The sequence below is a fragment of the Neovison vison genome, chromosome 3 (assembly GCF_020171115.1).
Source record: "Neovison vison isolate M4711 chromosome 3, ASM_NN_V1, whole genome shotgun sequence".
NCBI classification, from domain to species: domain Eukaryota; kingdom Metazoa; phylum Chordata; class Mammalia; order Carnivora; family Mustelidae; genus Neogale; species Neogale vison.
Genome location: NC_058093.1, coordinates 50052920 through 50068586, shown reverse-complemented (window position 1 = coordinate 50068586; position 15667 = coordinate 50052920). Strand labels below are relative to the sequence as shown.

The 15667-nt window shown below is 40.0% G+C and overlaps 1 protein-coding gene across 1 annotated transcript in view; it reads left to right on the top strand.

Annotated features, from left to right (window-relative positions):
- The window catches only part of NEB (nebulin), a 207157-nt gene that overhangs the window by 156751 nt on the left and 34739 nt on the right, over positions 1–15667 (top strand). The window contains exons 106-117 of the mRNA XM_044242061.1: positions 2697–2801; positions 3452–3556; positions 4015–4119; positions 6475–6579; positions 6740–6844; positions 7488–7592; positions 8820–8924; positions 10256–10360; positions 12527–12631; positions 13015–13122; positions 13733–13837; positions 15382–15486. Coding sequence (XP_044097996.1) covers positions 2697–2801; positions 3452–3556; positions 4015–4119; positions 6475–6579; positions 6740–6844; positions 7488–7592; positions 8820–8924; positions 10256–10360; positions 12527–12631; positions 13015–13122; positions 13733–13837; positions 15382–15486 — 1263 coding nt within the window. The remainder of the gene's footprint in view (positions 1–2696; positions 2802–3451; positions 3557–4014; positions 4120–6474; positions 6580–6739; positions 6845–7487; positions 7593–8819; positions 8925–10255; positions 10361–12526; positions 12632–13014; positions 13123–13732; positions 13838–15381; positions 15487–15667) is intronic.

Below are 15667 nucleotides of genomic sequence, written 5' to 3'. Positions count from 1 at the left end.
AAACCTATATATTTTACTCCATGTCAACTAACTATGACTTAAATTTTAAAAAATAAAGAAGCATTAACAATGCAAACCTAAGTATGGGGGAAATATAATATGAAGAAAATTATTGAAGTGGTATGTATGGGAGAGTTTGGTTTTAGTCCCAGATTTACTTACACTTTGTTCTGTGACCTTGTATAATTCATATATTCAATACCCCAGTTTCCTGAGCTAGAAGATTAGAGTAGATGATTCAGGGTCCTTTTAATCATAAGATTCTATGAGTTTGTTGACTTGCTTTATTTGAAATTTAGCCCAAAAGAAATAGTAAAATAAGTTTTTATTTAATTTATCTCTTTTCTTTCAGAAGTAACAGAAAAAATAGCCCCAAGCAGATGAGCTATATTTCGTTTCACTCATGCTTGTATATAATTTATATTTAAAGAAATAGATATGCACCTTCATATGTATATACATATTATTTATCTCCTATATTTTATCTGTTCAACAGGCATTTATATTGATAATTAGAATTTATTTGCTACCCATTTGTACTTCCTAGTTTGCCTCACTGTATGAAACTCCGTCAACATTTATCAAAGGACTACTGTTTTTCAGATCTTTTATCCAAGTAAAAGGTGAAAAAAGAATGATAGACCCGAGCCCCTGCATTCCATGGGCCCATATCTGTGAAGAGAAACAAACATCAATATGGTGAATGATACCATATAGGAATAATCAAGACAGTGAGGACTCTGCTTTCCAGGCAGATAAGAGGAGGAAGAACATTCTAAGCAGAAAGAGCAGTATATGAAAATGGCCATAATGAGTTCTTAGAATTGGAAACAGTTTCAAATAGCAGAAAGGGAGTGTGGAAGAATGTTGAGAAATGAGGCTAGAAACATAGGATAGAAGCCAGCTCATGAAGTCCAATATCTTCATATTGGACTTGATGAAAAATCACTGAAGAGCTATTTCTGAGCATTAAGGCATGATTAGATCTGAACTTTAAGAACATCGCCTTTTCAGACTTGGGAAAGATAAATGAGCCATGCAGAGTGATCCAATGGAGGACCTAGGAAGGTTTGTTTTTTTTTTTAAGTGCTTTTTTTTTTTTTTTAAGATTTTATTTATTTATTTGTCAGAGAGAGAGGAGCGAGAGTGAGCACAGGCAGACAGAGTGGCAGGCAGAGGCAGAGGGAGAGGGAGAAGCAGGCTCCCTGCCAAGCAAGGAGCCCAATGTGGGACTCGATCCCAGGAAACTGGGATCATGACCTGAGCTGAAGGCAGCTGCTTAAGCAACTGAGCCACCCAAGTGTCCCAGAAGATTTTTTAGGAGCATCTTGAGAATGATACAGGAGGAAGAGAAGAAATGATACAGGAGGCCGAGCTTGGGCGGTGTCTATGAGAAAGGAGAAAGTGGATTGGACTTAAAAGCTATCACAAAGTCAGGAGCCCAGAATTCATGACCATTTGTTGTGGGAATGAGGGAGAAGTCTAGGATGACTCCTCAAGTTTCTGGCCTGCATGCCTGGGAGAGTGAGGAGTCATTTTGCAAAGTAGACAAAATAGGTAAAAAAGCAGATTTGGGCTGGAGATGGACATAATACAGAGAATTCTGCAATGAACATGGTAAGTTCAGAGCATTGTTGAAAATTTTGGTCTGACTTAGGAGAGTTGATGATTGAGTCATACCAACAGATGAGGTTACCCAAGGAGAAGTATAGGGTGAAAGAGGCTAACCCTGACTCCAACCAGTGGCAGCCTTTGGAGGACAGAACTATAGAAGGAAGCTGAGGAGTGCCTAGAAAGATAGGAGGCCATGTAGGGGAAGAGTGCAAGAATGGGAGGCAGAGAAGGATGTTTTTCAGGAATGAAACTGCTGAGCAGTTTCAGTTGCTACAGAGAACAATTCTTGTATCTGGCAGTCGTAAAGTTTTTGGTAGTCTTTGAGAGTGACTTCATTGTGGCTGGGTAGAAGCCAAACTGTTGGCTTGGGAAATTAACCAAAAGAGAGAGAGAAAAAAAAAAAGAAATACGTCGTCTGCTGGGCTATGAAAGGTAGAAACTAGGTCATTGGTAGAGACTGGAAAAGGCTCAGTGATGGGGCGCCTGGGTGGCTCAGTGGGCTAAGCCGCTGCCTTCGGCTCAGGTCATGATCTCAGGGTCCTGGGATCGAGTCCCGCGTTGGGCTCTCTGCTCGGCAGGGAGCCTGCTTCCTCCTCTCTCTCTCTCTCTCTGCCTGCCTCTCTGCCTACTTGTGATCTCTCTCTGTCAAAAAAATAAATAAATCTTTAAAAAAAAAAAAAAAAGAAAAGAAAGAAAAGGCTCAGTGAAGGAGAGGACTGGAATTTATTTGCAGATGAAAGGAGAAGGCTGGGGAAATGAGAAGGTTGAAGAAGTCAAGAGGGGGGCGCGAGTAGCTGCTGGCACAGGCTCCTAGAGCAGGGCAGGTGAGAGCGGGCCCAAGCCTGCAGTAGGAGGCTGGAGTCTTGAGCCAGCTACAGCATGTCTCTTATTTTGATACAAGGGAAAAAGAAAAAGAGGGCTCGGAAGGTAAATAAATTATTGGTTTATTGAGCAGAAACTGAGCCTGTTGCAGTGGGACAGGCCTTGGTTTCTTTATAAAGTAAGCACTAAAGGCATCTCTCAGCAGAGAACATAATGTGTTGATGAAGCAGAAATAATGGTAATGACTATTTTATGTACAGCTGGTGTACAGAGCTGCAGGCAAAAAGCAGAAGTCAATCTTCACCTCAGTTCCCGACACTCCTGATCTTTTAAGAGCCAAGCGAGGGCAGAAGCTTCAGAGTCAGGTGAGCTTCATAAACAGAGACTCCTAAACACACAGCACTGACGTCGCAGGGAGGATTGTTGCCTGTGGCTACCCACTCCGGCTCAGTAACAGACTCTCACGCTTGGTTGTCCTTGATGCAGCCTCATGGCCCTTATCTTCTAGCAGTTTTCTTTGGGGCCATCAGAACTGTGGTTGTGTTGTACATAAACAAGCCATATCATGTCTATTTTTTAAGTTGTGTGTACAACTTTTCTCATTGGATAAATGGTCTGTGGACCAAACTGCTTGATTCATTCTGTAGGACCTATCTATTATTCATGATAAAAGAAACCACATTTTATGCACTCAGACAAAAATGAGTGGGGTGGCGGGAGTGTGTTGAGGGCTTTGTCAGAATCCACTCATTCTTCCATAACACTCTTTACCACATGGTTTTAGGTCAGGCGGTACTCAACAGTAAGAGTGTTAGGTAACTAATGTTATCATGTTTCCACATGTGGAACACAGAAAGAAGCAAATGAACAGAAATACGGGAAAAACCAGAACAAGTAGATTTGGCCCTCCCATTGAATAGTTAGAATTGAATGAAAATGACTGAATATTAAATACTAAATAATAATAAATAATAATCTGTTTCTAAAATCTGATTTCTATTCTCTGATCATTTAGTATCTGTATGTTGAACTTGCCACCAAAGAGAGACCCCATCATCATGCTGGAAACCAGACCAAAGCCTTGAAGCATGCTAAAGATGTAAAGGACCTGGTCAGTGAGGTAAGTTGAGAATTTGGCACCAAGATGCATTGGGTTAAAGAAAAAAAATCTTGGGACACCTGGGTCGCTCAGTTGGTTAAGCAGCCAGCTCCTGATTTCAGCTCAGATCATGATCTCAGGGTCATGGGATTGGGTCTCACATCGGGCTCCCCACTCAGCAGGGAATCTGCTTAAGATTCTCTCTGTCCCTCTTCCCCTGCTCCTCCCTGCTTATGCTCTCTGTCTCTTAGAATAAATAAATCATTAAAAAAAAATTTTCCTTAAAACCTTCCCTTGCTGCCTCTGATCAGAGAGCTAATTTCTGTAATTATGCTCAGCAGCATCAAAACACAGAAGATAAAGCTGTTATCAGGCCCAATATATCATGGCCCTAGGTTGGATCTGTGACATGACTGTGAATTGGGAGGGATGAAAACACTTAAACTTAAGTTTGTCTCTTTTCTGCCTTTATTTCTTAGAAAAAGTACAAGATTCAATATGAAAAAATGAAGGACAAGTACACCCCTGTTCCAGACACGCCAATCCTCATCAGAGCCAAGAAAGCTTACTGGAATGCCAGTGATGTATGTGTCCTTTTCCTCTTTCTTCTTTTGTGAGAGGGACAGCTGTACCTAAGACACAGAAGATATTACAGTCCTCCATAGTTCAAAGACCTGGTCCACAACACGGATCACGAGAACAACAGCAGCACTTCAAGCAACAAAAGGCACAAACAGAGTCAGTCAGGCACAGTAGCGAAGAATAGTGCGGCGAGAGTCTAGGAGCCTATTGTTTTTCTTGTTGATCTTCTTAGCAAATAGTGACCCTTTCTTACAATTCTTTGGTGGCATTTGCTAGGGATACTTGACAAATAATTGTTACTTATCCATAAAGTCATGGTCTTGGAGTCAGCCAAACATGGTTCAAATCCCGCTGCTGTCACTTGCCCGCTATATGATTCTGTATAATTTAATTTCTCTAAGACTTTGTTTTCTGGTATGTGGAATGAGAATACAAATTGTTATAGTGAAGTTAGACAAAACAAGATATAATGTACACAACATTCCTGACATGGTACTGGGCTCTTAGTTAACATGCAGAGAAAGGCTGTTCCCTTTCTTCTCTTGACCACCTCAGGCATGAGAATGACACATTTGTTAGAATTAGGAAGGACAGATTTTCATTCCCCACACCACCTGAACAAGGACAAGACTGGCTTTCAATGGTAATGAGATGATCTGTTAATAAAGATATGAAATTAACTTAGGGTAGATAACCAGTTCTTATCAGTTTCATTTCTCAGAGCCCACCTGCAGGTGCGTTGCACCCATTACCAGAACCAGAATCCCTGGAGGACTGGGCATATGGGAGCTTAAATACAGCCCAAAGTTCAAGCAACCCCACAACCCCTCAACTTAAGAATATTGCTCTAGGATTTCAGGGCATCTTAAAGTCATTACAGTGATCTCTAAACAGAAATATGAAAGGGCACAGCAAAACTGAAACAGTGTGTCAATTCCATAATTTTGTCAGCAGTTTTCATTTGGAGCAGACAGGAGTCTGCTACCTGAATGAGCACTTTGTCCCCTGAAGCTATGAGGTATCGTAGGTCCCTTCCCTGGTGTATAGTGGCGTGAGATCGAACAGCCTCATATAAACGGGCTGAGCACATAGTGCCGGCATCTCCTGACACATCCAAGGTTGTTAGCACGCTCCTCACTAAATGTAAAATGCCCATGGGTGCTGCTCAGGGCTACAGCATACCAACATACTAGGGCACTGGTTCTCACTCTCGGGGTCCAGGGACAGATCGTTTGGCTTAAAATATAAACTGAGAAACCTGTAAACGACTCTCAATCTATCCCCTAGGATATTTGAGTCGTCTTGTGACATCCCCATCTTTATCACTTCAAGGTTACTGTTGAATATTAATTTGAACCAAGCCTACTCTGTTACCACCCTCTCTGGGAGTGGGCACCCAATAAAGTTGGCACCTAGGGCTCAGGACGCCCCAGTGGTCAGCCCCACCCCTAGGCCTTTCTCAGACCAGTGCTGATAACTCTAACCCTTAAAATAGTTGGATGTAACAAGGGTGTATATCTGGCGCTGACCTTAAAATAGCTGGATGTAACAAGGGTATATCTGGCGTTGAGTTTGGCTTTTCTACACTGGCGATTCCCCCCAAGTAGAGCTAAGCAATTTTATGAGATTATTCATGTGAAAATGTAAATTAAAATGTAAGACAAAAGACACCTTTAATTATGTTTTTGTTCAGCTACTCCAAAAGACTTGAGGTTGAAAACAGACTGCTCAGAGAAGAACTCATCTTGTGGAAACAGAGTGAATCTTCAATGATAGTCTTAGGTTAAGGTCAGAGATGTTATCTCTTGAACTACCACAGAGATCAAGATTATAAAACAAAGTTTCAGGACTGCCTCCTGGAGATGGCATTTTGATACTAGGAGTTGGAAACGAAATCTTTCTCTTCTTTCCATGTTTATTAATAAGTCTTGGGCTCAACAAAGTTGTTTCCTTTTTTCTCCTCCCAATTAGTTTTTTTGTATGTTTGTTTGCTTGTTTTAGATTTAAATAAACAACTTATTTTAAGTAGTCTTAGATTTACAGAACAGTTGCAATGGTAGGACAGACTTCCCATATACCCTATACCCTTTTCCCCCTATTGTTAATACACTACCATGGGACATTTGTCACAATGAGTGAATCTATACTGATGCATCATTATTAATTAAACTCTATTCAGATTTTACTGGTTTTCTCCTAATGTCCTTCTCTTCCAGGATGTGAAAATGAGCTTTTTAATCTCTCTAAATTTATTCATGGGAAGACCTAAGAGAAAACTCAAGAGAGTTCAAGCTTAAAAGAACTCAATTATTTAGCATGGTGGTTTTTCACAATCTGTGTGCTTTTTCTCTTTCCAGCTACGCTACAAAGAAACATTTGAAAAGACCAAAGGAAAATACCACACTGTGAAGGATGCTCTGGACATTGTTTATCATCGTAAAGTCACAGATGACATTAGTAAAGTATGTCCCTGCATATTTCTACTTTGTTGAGCTTAATAACCTACTATCTTTTTTTTTTTTTTAAGTATTTTCCCTTTCTTAAAACTCTCTAGAGAAATGTAGACTTTTTTATATGAAAGCTGGGTAAGACTTTATAGCTGTCTTTTTGTTTTTACCACAGGTAAAATACAAGGAGAACTACATGAGTCAGTTGGGAATCTGGTTGTCCATTCCTGATCGCCCAGATCATTTCCACCACCGGGCAGTCACTGATGCAGTCAGTGATGTGAGTCTCAAAACTTCCTGTTTTTACATAGGAATTCATTCTCCCATGTGACTTACAAAATCAAACAGTGCATAGAAACTGATGAAACACTTGGCCAGATTTCAGATCTTCTGTATGGATATTTAAATCTTAAAACTCACTGCTACATAACTGAGCTTTAACTTGTGAGAGAGAAAAATATATTCAAATTTATAAACTTAATTTTTCTTCTAAATGGATGATATCCTATTACAGGACTGAAAGTAATCTACTTTGTCTAGCAAATAGGCTAGTTTTGATCATTTGGAAAGACCACTTCATGAAAAAATGAAGACATATAACCATGCTCATTTTAGAATTTTCAGCTCTCTGTGTGAAAATATAGCTACTGAGCTAATATACTTTCTAAGAAAACATGCCTGTCAAATTTGAATTGGTTTAATTAGTATTAAAAATTAAAATTTCCATATATGACACAACAATATACCATAAAATGAGCAGAAATCAGTATTACTAAAAACTTCTCTTAAGTAATTGTTTCAATACTTTAGTATTCCTTATGCTTCAGCAGTCAGAGCTTCTATTTGTTCTACTTGGATTGATCCTAGCCTACTACTGTTCAGAGGTAAGTTCTTAAAATTCTTTGATGACGTTCTTCTCCCAGGTAAAATATAAAGAAGATTTGACCTGGCTTAAGGGCATTGGTTGCTATGCCTATGACACCCCTGACTTCACTCTGGCTGAAAAGAACAAGACTCTCTACAGCAAGGTATGTCTACTCAAGGATAAGACACCTGCATTGGGGCACCTGGGTGGCTCAGTGGGTTAAAGCCTCTGCCTTTGGCTCAGGTCATGATCCCAGGGTTCTGGGATCGAGCCCCACATCTGGCTCTCTGCTCAGCGGGGAGCCGGCTTCCCTTCCTCTCTCTCTGCCTGCCTCTCTGCCTACTTGTGATCTCTATCTGCCAAATAAATAAATAAATAAAATCTTAAAAAATTAAAAAAAAAAAAAAAAAAAAGAATCACCTGCATATTCTGGTGCCCACAGAGAGAATCAGGCTGAAGCAGTAGTTTTCCGTATGTCTCTCTTTATCCTAGCTTCTAGACCCTGTAGTTACAGTACGTACTGAATTGTTCACTCTGCTTAGGAAGTTTCTTAGTACTGACCTCTCTGACTATAGTCATTATTTATTTATATCATTTATTTGAATTTAATGAAAAGCCATCTTAGTATAACTTCTCATGGCTCTTCCAGAATTTCCTTCCTATTACTGTGTCTCTGGATGACTTACTCTGTTAGCGTTACTATGCTAACAAATACAAAGTGGGATGATTTTAATCCACAAACTTGATGTGTGACTTGAGGCAAATAACTTTGTTTTTATGGCCTTTTTTTCCTATTTCCTATTTACAAAATAAAGCACTTAGGTTAGCTTCCTTTGAGTTCTAAAATAGGAGTCAACAATTTTTTTTAAAAGTGCCAGATAGTAAATATTTTAAACTTTGTGGACAACATTCATACTGTCACAGTATTGGTTATAGTCCTTTAAAATTGTTAAAAAACATTCATAGTTCATAGGGTCATTTAAAAAAAGATGGTAGTTTAGATGTTAGCTCACCTCTGGTTTAAAATTTTATGATTATCTAATTAATTACTGGAAAATTATTTCAAACTAATGGAATAAAAGTGCTTTTGAGTTCACATAGAATACAATAATAACCCCTATATAGAAACAATGAAGGAACTGATTTATGTTTTTGCCTAATGTGGCAGATAGATTCAGTTGACATCTGTTCAATAAAGGATGCGTTGTGAGGCTAGTTTTTAGGTATCCATCTGGGTATACATTTCATTGCCTTAGGAAGCAAAGTGTTCAGTAATTACTTGTTAGCCTCCATGAGTAAATCATCTCAGTTGTATGATCGGATAAATGATATGTCTCGTTCTTAAGGTAATCACAGCCTGCTATAAGTAACCATGTTCTTTTTTCTTTAGTATAAGTATAAAGAGGTATTTGAAAGGACAAAGTCAGATTTCAAGTATGTTGCAGATTGTCCAATCAATAAGCATTTCAAGTATGCAACTCAGTTGATGAATGAGGTACGTATGACTTGATCCATTTAAGCCTATTCAGTTCCATTAAGAAGTCTATAGAGTTATTTGATTAAAACCCAATACATAAAATAACAGGAAGGTCAATTTAAATGTTGATTCAAGATAAAGATTTGGAAAGACTCTTATAATGTCATCATCTGATGGGCTCTACCAAAAACAGAGTGAAGAGACTGTCCAGTGAATAAGTGAAAGGGACTGTCCAGAGTGGTGTGAGGGCCCCACCGCCATCATTGCCTCTGTTTGCACTAGCATAGGGCAGCACAGCTTTTGGGGGGACAAGAGGGAGATCAAGGATTTTGTTGACTATCAGCCAAACCCCTTAAACATTATATTGTCTAGAGTTGGGAGACTCCAAGGCTCAAGGTTAATTTGGCATCCCTTACCAGGGCACAGAAATGGCGGTGGTTGGAAGATCCCCCCCTTAAGGGGATAGTTGTGATTTTTGCAGTCAGATATATTGTCACTGTTACTCATACATTAGTGCAGAGAAGTATCCATTTGCACCCAAAATATTCCTTTATAGTCTACCCAGTCTTTCCTGGAACTGCTGTTGCCATAATTTAAATTCAGCTTAAAATGGCAGAAATGAGCAAGCTACAAATTAACTTACGTTTGGATGGTTTTATATTTAATTTACTATCTTTGGATTTTCTGTGGATTTATGGAAATCAAAAAACAGTGTTAGAAAATTAGTAAAATGTATCTAAAAATTAAAATGTGGCCAGTGGTATATTTATTTCAATATGTGAATTTTTTGTTGTTTTTGTTATTTTTAACAACAACGATTTAGTTCATTTTCAGTAGATGTCCATACGAGATGACTGAAGAATTACTGTCAGAATCTTCCTAGGAATACAGTCTTGATAAATTTTGTTATTGTTTTCTAATTTGCAAAGGATTTCCAGGGTCTCTTCTATAATCAAATTTACTACCATAAGACAATTGGTAGAATTTGCCCACGAATATACTTTTTGATTCTCACAACCTTAGATAGTAAACCTATAGCTCATTAGTACCTTATTAAGATGCCATAAAACCTAACATTGCTTATGGCCCCATATTTAAAGATGGAAGATGTTTAAGCACAAGGTTGTCCAGTTTTGGTGTCATCAAATCAGATCTATCCCAAGTCCTAGCCTTCTCCAGGTGATCTTCAATCGACTCTCTTTACCTCCATATTATTACTATTCCGGATGCTTTGGAAGCCCATCTCTAGAAATGACCCATTTCTGGCTCTCTGGAGTGTTTATCTTGGGACATTGCTGTGTAGCCTTGAAGTTGTACTCTTGCCATAATTTGATATGATGTTTGAGCAGAAAAAATACAGAGCTGATTATGAGCAGCGGAAAGATAAATACCACCTGGTAGTCGATGAGCCTAGACATCTGCTGGCTAAGATCGCAGGCGACCAGATCAGTCAGGTACTGTGATGCGGCTGGCTGGACAGCCCAGGCAGGACTGTGCTCCAGATTTCTCATGAGATGTCGTGCCGTCTGCTGCAAGGATGTCATAGGTTCTGCCTATGATATTGGGATGTTCCGTTTCAAAGTTATCTGTCTAGCCACCCAAAGAGCCCATGAGCTCTTTGAGTGTGCCAGTCCATACTCTGTGTCCTCACATGTGCTGTGGTGAAGATAAACAGAAAAGTCGGTCCTCTCACCCTTTATTCTCCTGGAGGATCTACTTGTAAACTGCAAATTGAGTTGTAGACGTGAAAACAAAGACACAAATTAATGGAAGGAAAGAGGACAGAACTCCTTAAACTGCATTTTTCTACTCCAGTGACGTCTTCTGTCCTGTAAGGCGGTGTTGGTGGGACTAGCTCTATTGTTCCCCTTTTGGGAGGATGACGGATTCTCCGCTGCCAAGTATCGCAGTCATTCTGCTTGGTACTGCCCTGTAGTTAGTGTCTTCACCCACATGTATATTTGAGTACATGAAGTGTGTGTGCCTACATCTCTTCACTCAGAAGTGATTGGGATATAGAGCCCTGTTCTCTCCTGTCTTCATAAGTCTCTTCTGTGCTTCACTGCTCTTTGCATGAACAGAGAAAATATAAATCTAGTGCCAAGATGCTTCTGAAACAAGGATGTAATGAAATTCTACGTCCAGATATGTTGACTGCCCTCTACAACACACACATGTGGAGCCAGGTAATGTCTGATATGATGTGAAGAAGAGACTGAGAAGCCTTGGGGGCGTTGACATTACGCTTTCCTTGATTCCCTTCCCTGCTCCCTGCCCAGACTGGTTTCCTGCTGCATAAGTATTCATTCCTTACACATGACCTCTGCCTGTGACCCCATGTGACTGCGTGGCAGCCACATCCGTATATCATCTAGTGCCTCCCAGTAAGAGTAACTGAGGCTGTTTTAGACTCTATTTCCAAACTGGTATAACACTGATTTCAATTTTTTTAATAGTTGCCCCAAAGAAATGGATTCCTTAGGGATTGAGGATATAAGTAGATTCAGTGGCATCTAAAATATCTGAATAATGTTTTCATTTAATATCCGTTGTTCAGTGATCACTGCAAGTGTACCATTTGGGAACGAGGAGGGTCGTGGTGCAGCTCCTTGAGTATTGTACATATTTATGGCCCCTCTTGAGCTTGATGCTAATTTTCTAGGTTATTTCCAGCATATCTGTCCTCATACACACTTGTTGGCAGTGTTGCTGGTAACATTGTCTTCCTGCAAGGTCAGTTGAAGCTCTTGCCACCATTTTTGCATCACAGAGGAAGGTACATTTGAAGCAGAAAAAAAAAAAAAAAAAAAAAAAAAAACAGATAATTGCTTAACTTCATATTGATAAAATGCCATTGTTCCCACATGAAAAAAAAAAGAGCTTTTAATCAGTCTTTTGTATTAGAAACTCATTTTATCACTTTAGTTTGACACCAGGTCAACATGTGAAATGAGGGAGATGAGGTCTCCATAAGAACATCTTGTTTGCCTGAACTTGTTCCTTTGTTCTGATGTGATCATCAGATAGTCATGCATGACATTTTGTTGCGCTTTCTGTATCTGTACCGCTTTAAATGGCTTGTGTGCATGGGAAACACTCATGACTTGGAAATTACAAAAAGTAATTTCTTTTTAAAAATGAAATGTCTTTTTAAAAATCATAAATACTTTAAACCATATATACTCATTTTTTAATTTTATATCTGTTTCATCTTTGACATGGATATATATCTTAAGACATCACACATATTTGATGCAGCATATTTTAAGTGAATCATTATCTGTCAGAGTCCAGAGAGCAAGGATCCAGTCCTGGCTCCAGGATTTATTCTAGATGTGTCCCTTAGTTCATATTTTTTAACCTCACTGGGCCTGGGCTTCTAATGTATAAAAATATGGAAAATGTCATTTATTATTATGATTTATTTCTCCAATCCATTACACTATTGCTATCAAATACAGTTTTCCATTAAACATTTCTGTTAAGATTAAAAGAGAAAGTATGACCCCGTGGCTTATCTAATAATCCTATTTGCTGTGGGACTCTTTTGAGGAAAATTACCCTCGTTAAAGCCCTCTATTCTGCTTCAAGTTAACTTGTTCTTCTCTTCTGCAATTTAGATCAAGTACAGAAAAGATTATGAAAAATCAAAGGACAAGTTTACCTCAATCGTGGATACTCCAGAACACCTGCGTACCACAAAAGTCAACAAACAAATTAGTGATGTAAGTGCAAGAAATGCAAGATGGATTCTCAGACTCGGGGATCATTTGCAAATGTGGAGGGACATTTTTGATTGTCACGATGTCTGGAAGATTCTACTGCTGTTTAGTGGGAGGGAGGCAGGGATGTTAAATGTCCTGCTCTGCTCAGAACTCTTCTTTTACAATAAAGAGTTATTCTAACTAAATTGGCAAACATGCCAATTTAGAGGCAGTGGAGCTTTAGCAGAAAGCATGAAAGTGCCTGTTGATTTTTATGGAATTCTCTTTCCTTTAGGTACACTCAAAAAGCACACAAAACACTTTGCGTGCATATTTTTATGCTACATTATATTGTAAAGTGAGATGCACAATATTGTCTCCTTCTGCTTTTACTTCTCCTTCAGATACTTTATAAGTTGGAATACAACAAGGCCAAGCCAAGAGGCTACACGACAATCCATGACACACCCATGTTGCTGCACGTCCGAAAGGTCAAAGATGAAGTCAGTGATGTAAGTACCAGAATGTTCGCAGCCCCTCTCATCTTGGGCTCTTTCTAACGTGACATAATTAACCCTGGTCCAGTTATTTATTCCTGCGCAGCAGTCAGCCAGTGGCTTGAAACCAAAATCATCTTTTTTTTTGCTGGCGATTATGTGAACTGACTGGGCACAGCTGAGCAGATCCTCTCTGCCATGTGCCATGAAAAATGTTAAATACATTCAGTGCACTGTTTATGAAGGCAGGAATTATAAAGTATTTTTAAAATATTTTTTCACTTTTTTAAGTTTCGGCACTTCAAACATGAACATCACTTGTTCATAAACCTCTATTTAATCCTTTCTCTGGAGCAGCCCATTCCCTCTCCCTGTAGAAAAATGAAGCATTTCTGTATCTGTTCTTCCAAACTTTCTGCTTATAACAATAACCAGAGATATTGATAAAAAATATGGACTTCGAGACCTTTCGAGGAAAGTGCATGGTAGCATTTTTTCTTCACAACAGACTTAGTCTGCCTTATGAAACATTGTGTATTATAGTGATGGTTTTAATTTCTTGCCTTTTTAATGCTTGGTGGGCCACTTTAAAAATTAACCTTGACTCACTGTGTTTCCTCCCCAGCTGAAATACAAAGAAGTCTACCAAAGAAATAAGTCCAACTGCACCATTGTGCCAGACTCTGTTCATATCAAAGCAGCCAAGGATGCCTACAAAGTCAACACCAACGTAAGTTCCAGAAACTTTTCCAAGGCTAATGGGGGATTTCGCTTCTGCAGGACACATGACCTCCTTTTACATCTCTTCAGGTGATTGAGCTCGAATGAGTCTGGATCAAGAGTTAGCCCCAGCAGCACGACTACTGGTGCTGGAATCTAAATGCTGCTTTTGCTTCTCGCAGAGGAGAGTGGGGAAGAGCCAAGGTGGCCAAACCTGTGCCACAGTGTTACACCCACTCAGCCTCTCTGCCAGGTGGCTGCGAAACAGGAGATTTAATTCTGGAACGAAGGTTGCATGTTGGAAACTGTCTCGTCATCTTTCATTCCCTCTACTCTCTATATCTTCGTCTTGTCCTGCTTTAGAACCCGATTCTTCTGGAAAACACACACACACATGCATATGCCCATGCAAAGAAGCACATTTTAGTCACTTGATGCTGCCAGAAGTTAGCCTGTGTCTTTCTCCTGCTCACCTTAAAGCCTCAACCACAGAGATATTTTTGTGCATTTTGATGAGTATTAACTTTCAAAAAATATATGAATTTCTTACATAATGAAACCATTATAACCCAGTGAATGCCCCTAGTGTCAGAGAGAACATATATTAATCAGGGTCCGCAAATACCTTAGGGGTGGGCAATCCATCGCAAGGATGGATTGAGGGCTGGGTTGGTAGCAGGATGGGTGTGTGAAAAAGCAAACACGTTATAATGTACGATGTAGAGTCGAGGTAGTGGGTGTACAGGTATTCTCTAGGATTCTTGCAGCTCTGTTGTAGGTTTGAAAAATATGACAGTAACTGGAGAAAACTCAGGGCATCATAAAGCAGACCTCATGAAAAGCTCCTCAAGAGCATGCAGAGTTGATGGTATGCAAAATACACCTTCACAGAACAATGAAGAGTGAGGAAAGAAATGTGCCTGCTGTTGAGGGCTCTTCCCAGGACACAGATTAAGCTCCGTGTGCTCCTGTACCTCAGATTTGGCCCCAGGCAGCCACGCGGCCAGCTCAGGGAAGATCTAGCAAGTGTGGGAGCCTCTCTGGAGCCAGTCTCTGGTGGTTTGAGTCCCAGCTCTGTCATTCACGAGCTGCCTCCCCTTGGGCAGTTTAACCCGCTGGTTGGTTCCTCAGCTGTCAATTTCGTGCAGCCATTGCAACCATTAAATGAGGTAGCAGTTAGGAAGCACTGAGAAAAGTGCCTGGCATGAAATTTAATCATTTAAAAAAGATCAAGCCTGAGTTTAGCTAGATGTTGAAAGTCCTTGACTCTGAAGATGAGCTACACTGACAGTGAAAGGAATTGTAAAATTATTTTACCTGGAGGCCTTTAACATTTTTAGCCCCTATTTTGAGACAAAATAGTCCCACAAGACGACCTCTTCTGTGGCTGACTAGTGGCATAAGTTGTCTGGAAATATTAACTGGGGCTCTCGCTTGCATAAAGAACAATGATTTTTTGTATGTTGAGATGCACAATGTGTCCCCCCAGGCCACGCACGGTTATGAATTCAGCCCATGGAATGAAATGACCTATTTTTGTCTTGTTACAAACAGCTGGACTACAAGAAGCAGTATGAAGCCAACAAAGCCTACTGGAGGTGGACCCCTGACCGACCAGACTTCATCCAGGCAGCCAAGTCATCCCTACAGCAGAGCGATGTGAGAAGGGACGGACGGTCGGGCTCTCTGACACACCTGAGACAGAAGCATGAATAATCACTCATAATAACCGCTGCTGCGGGTGTCAGCCTAGCACACTTGACATCCCAGGAGGATGGGGGGTGATGTGAGGAGGGGAAGCAAGTGCAGGAAGCAGACCTGTGGTCTCCCACAGCTGGGC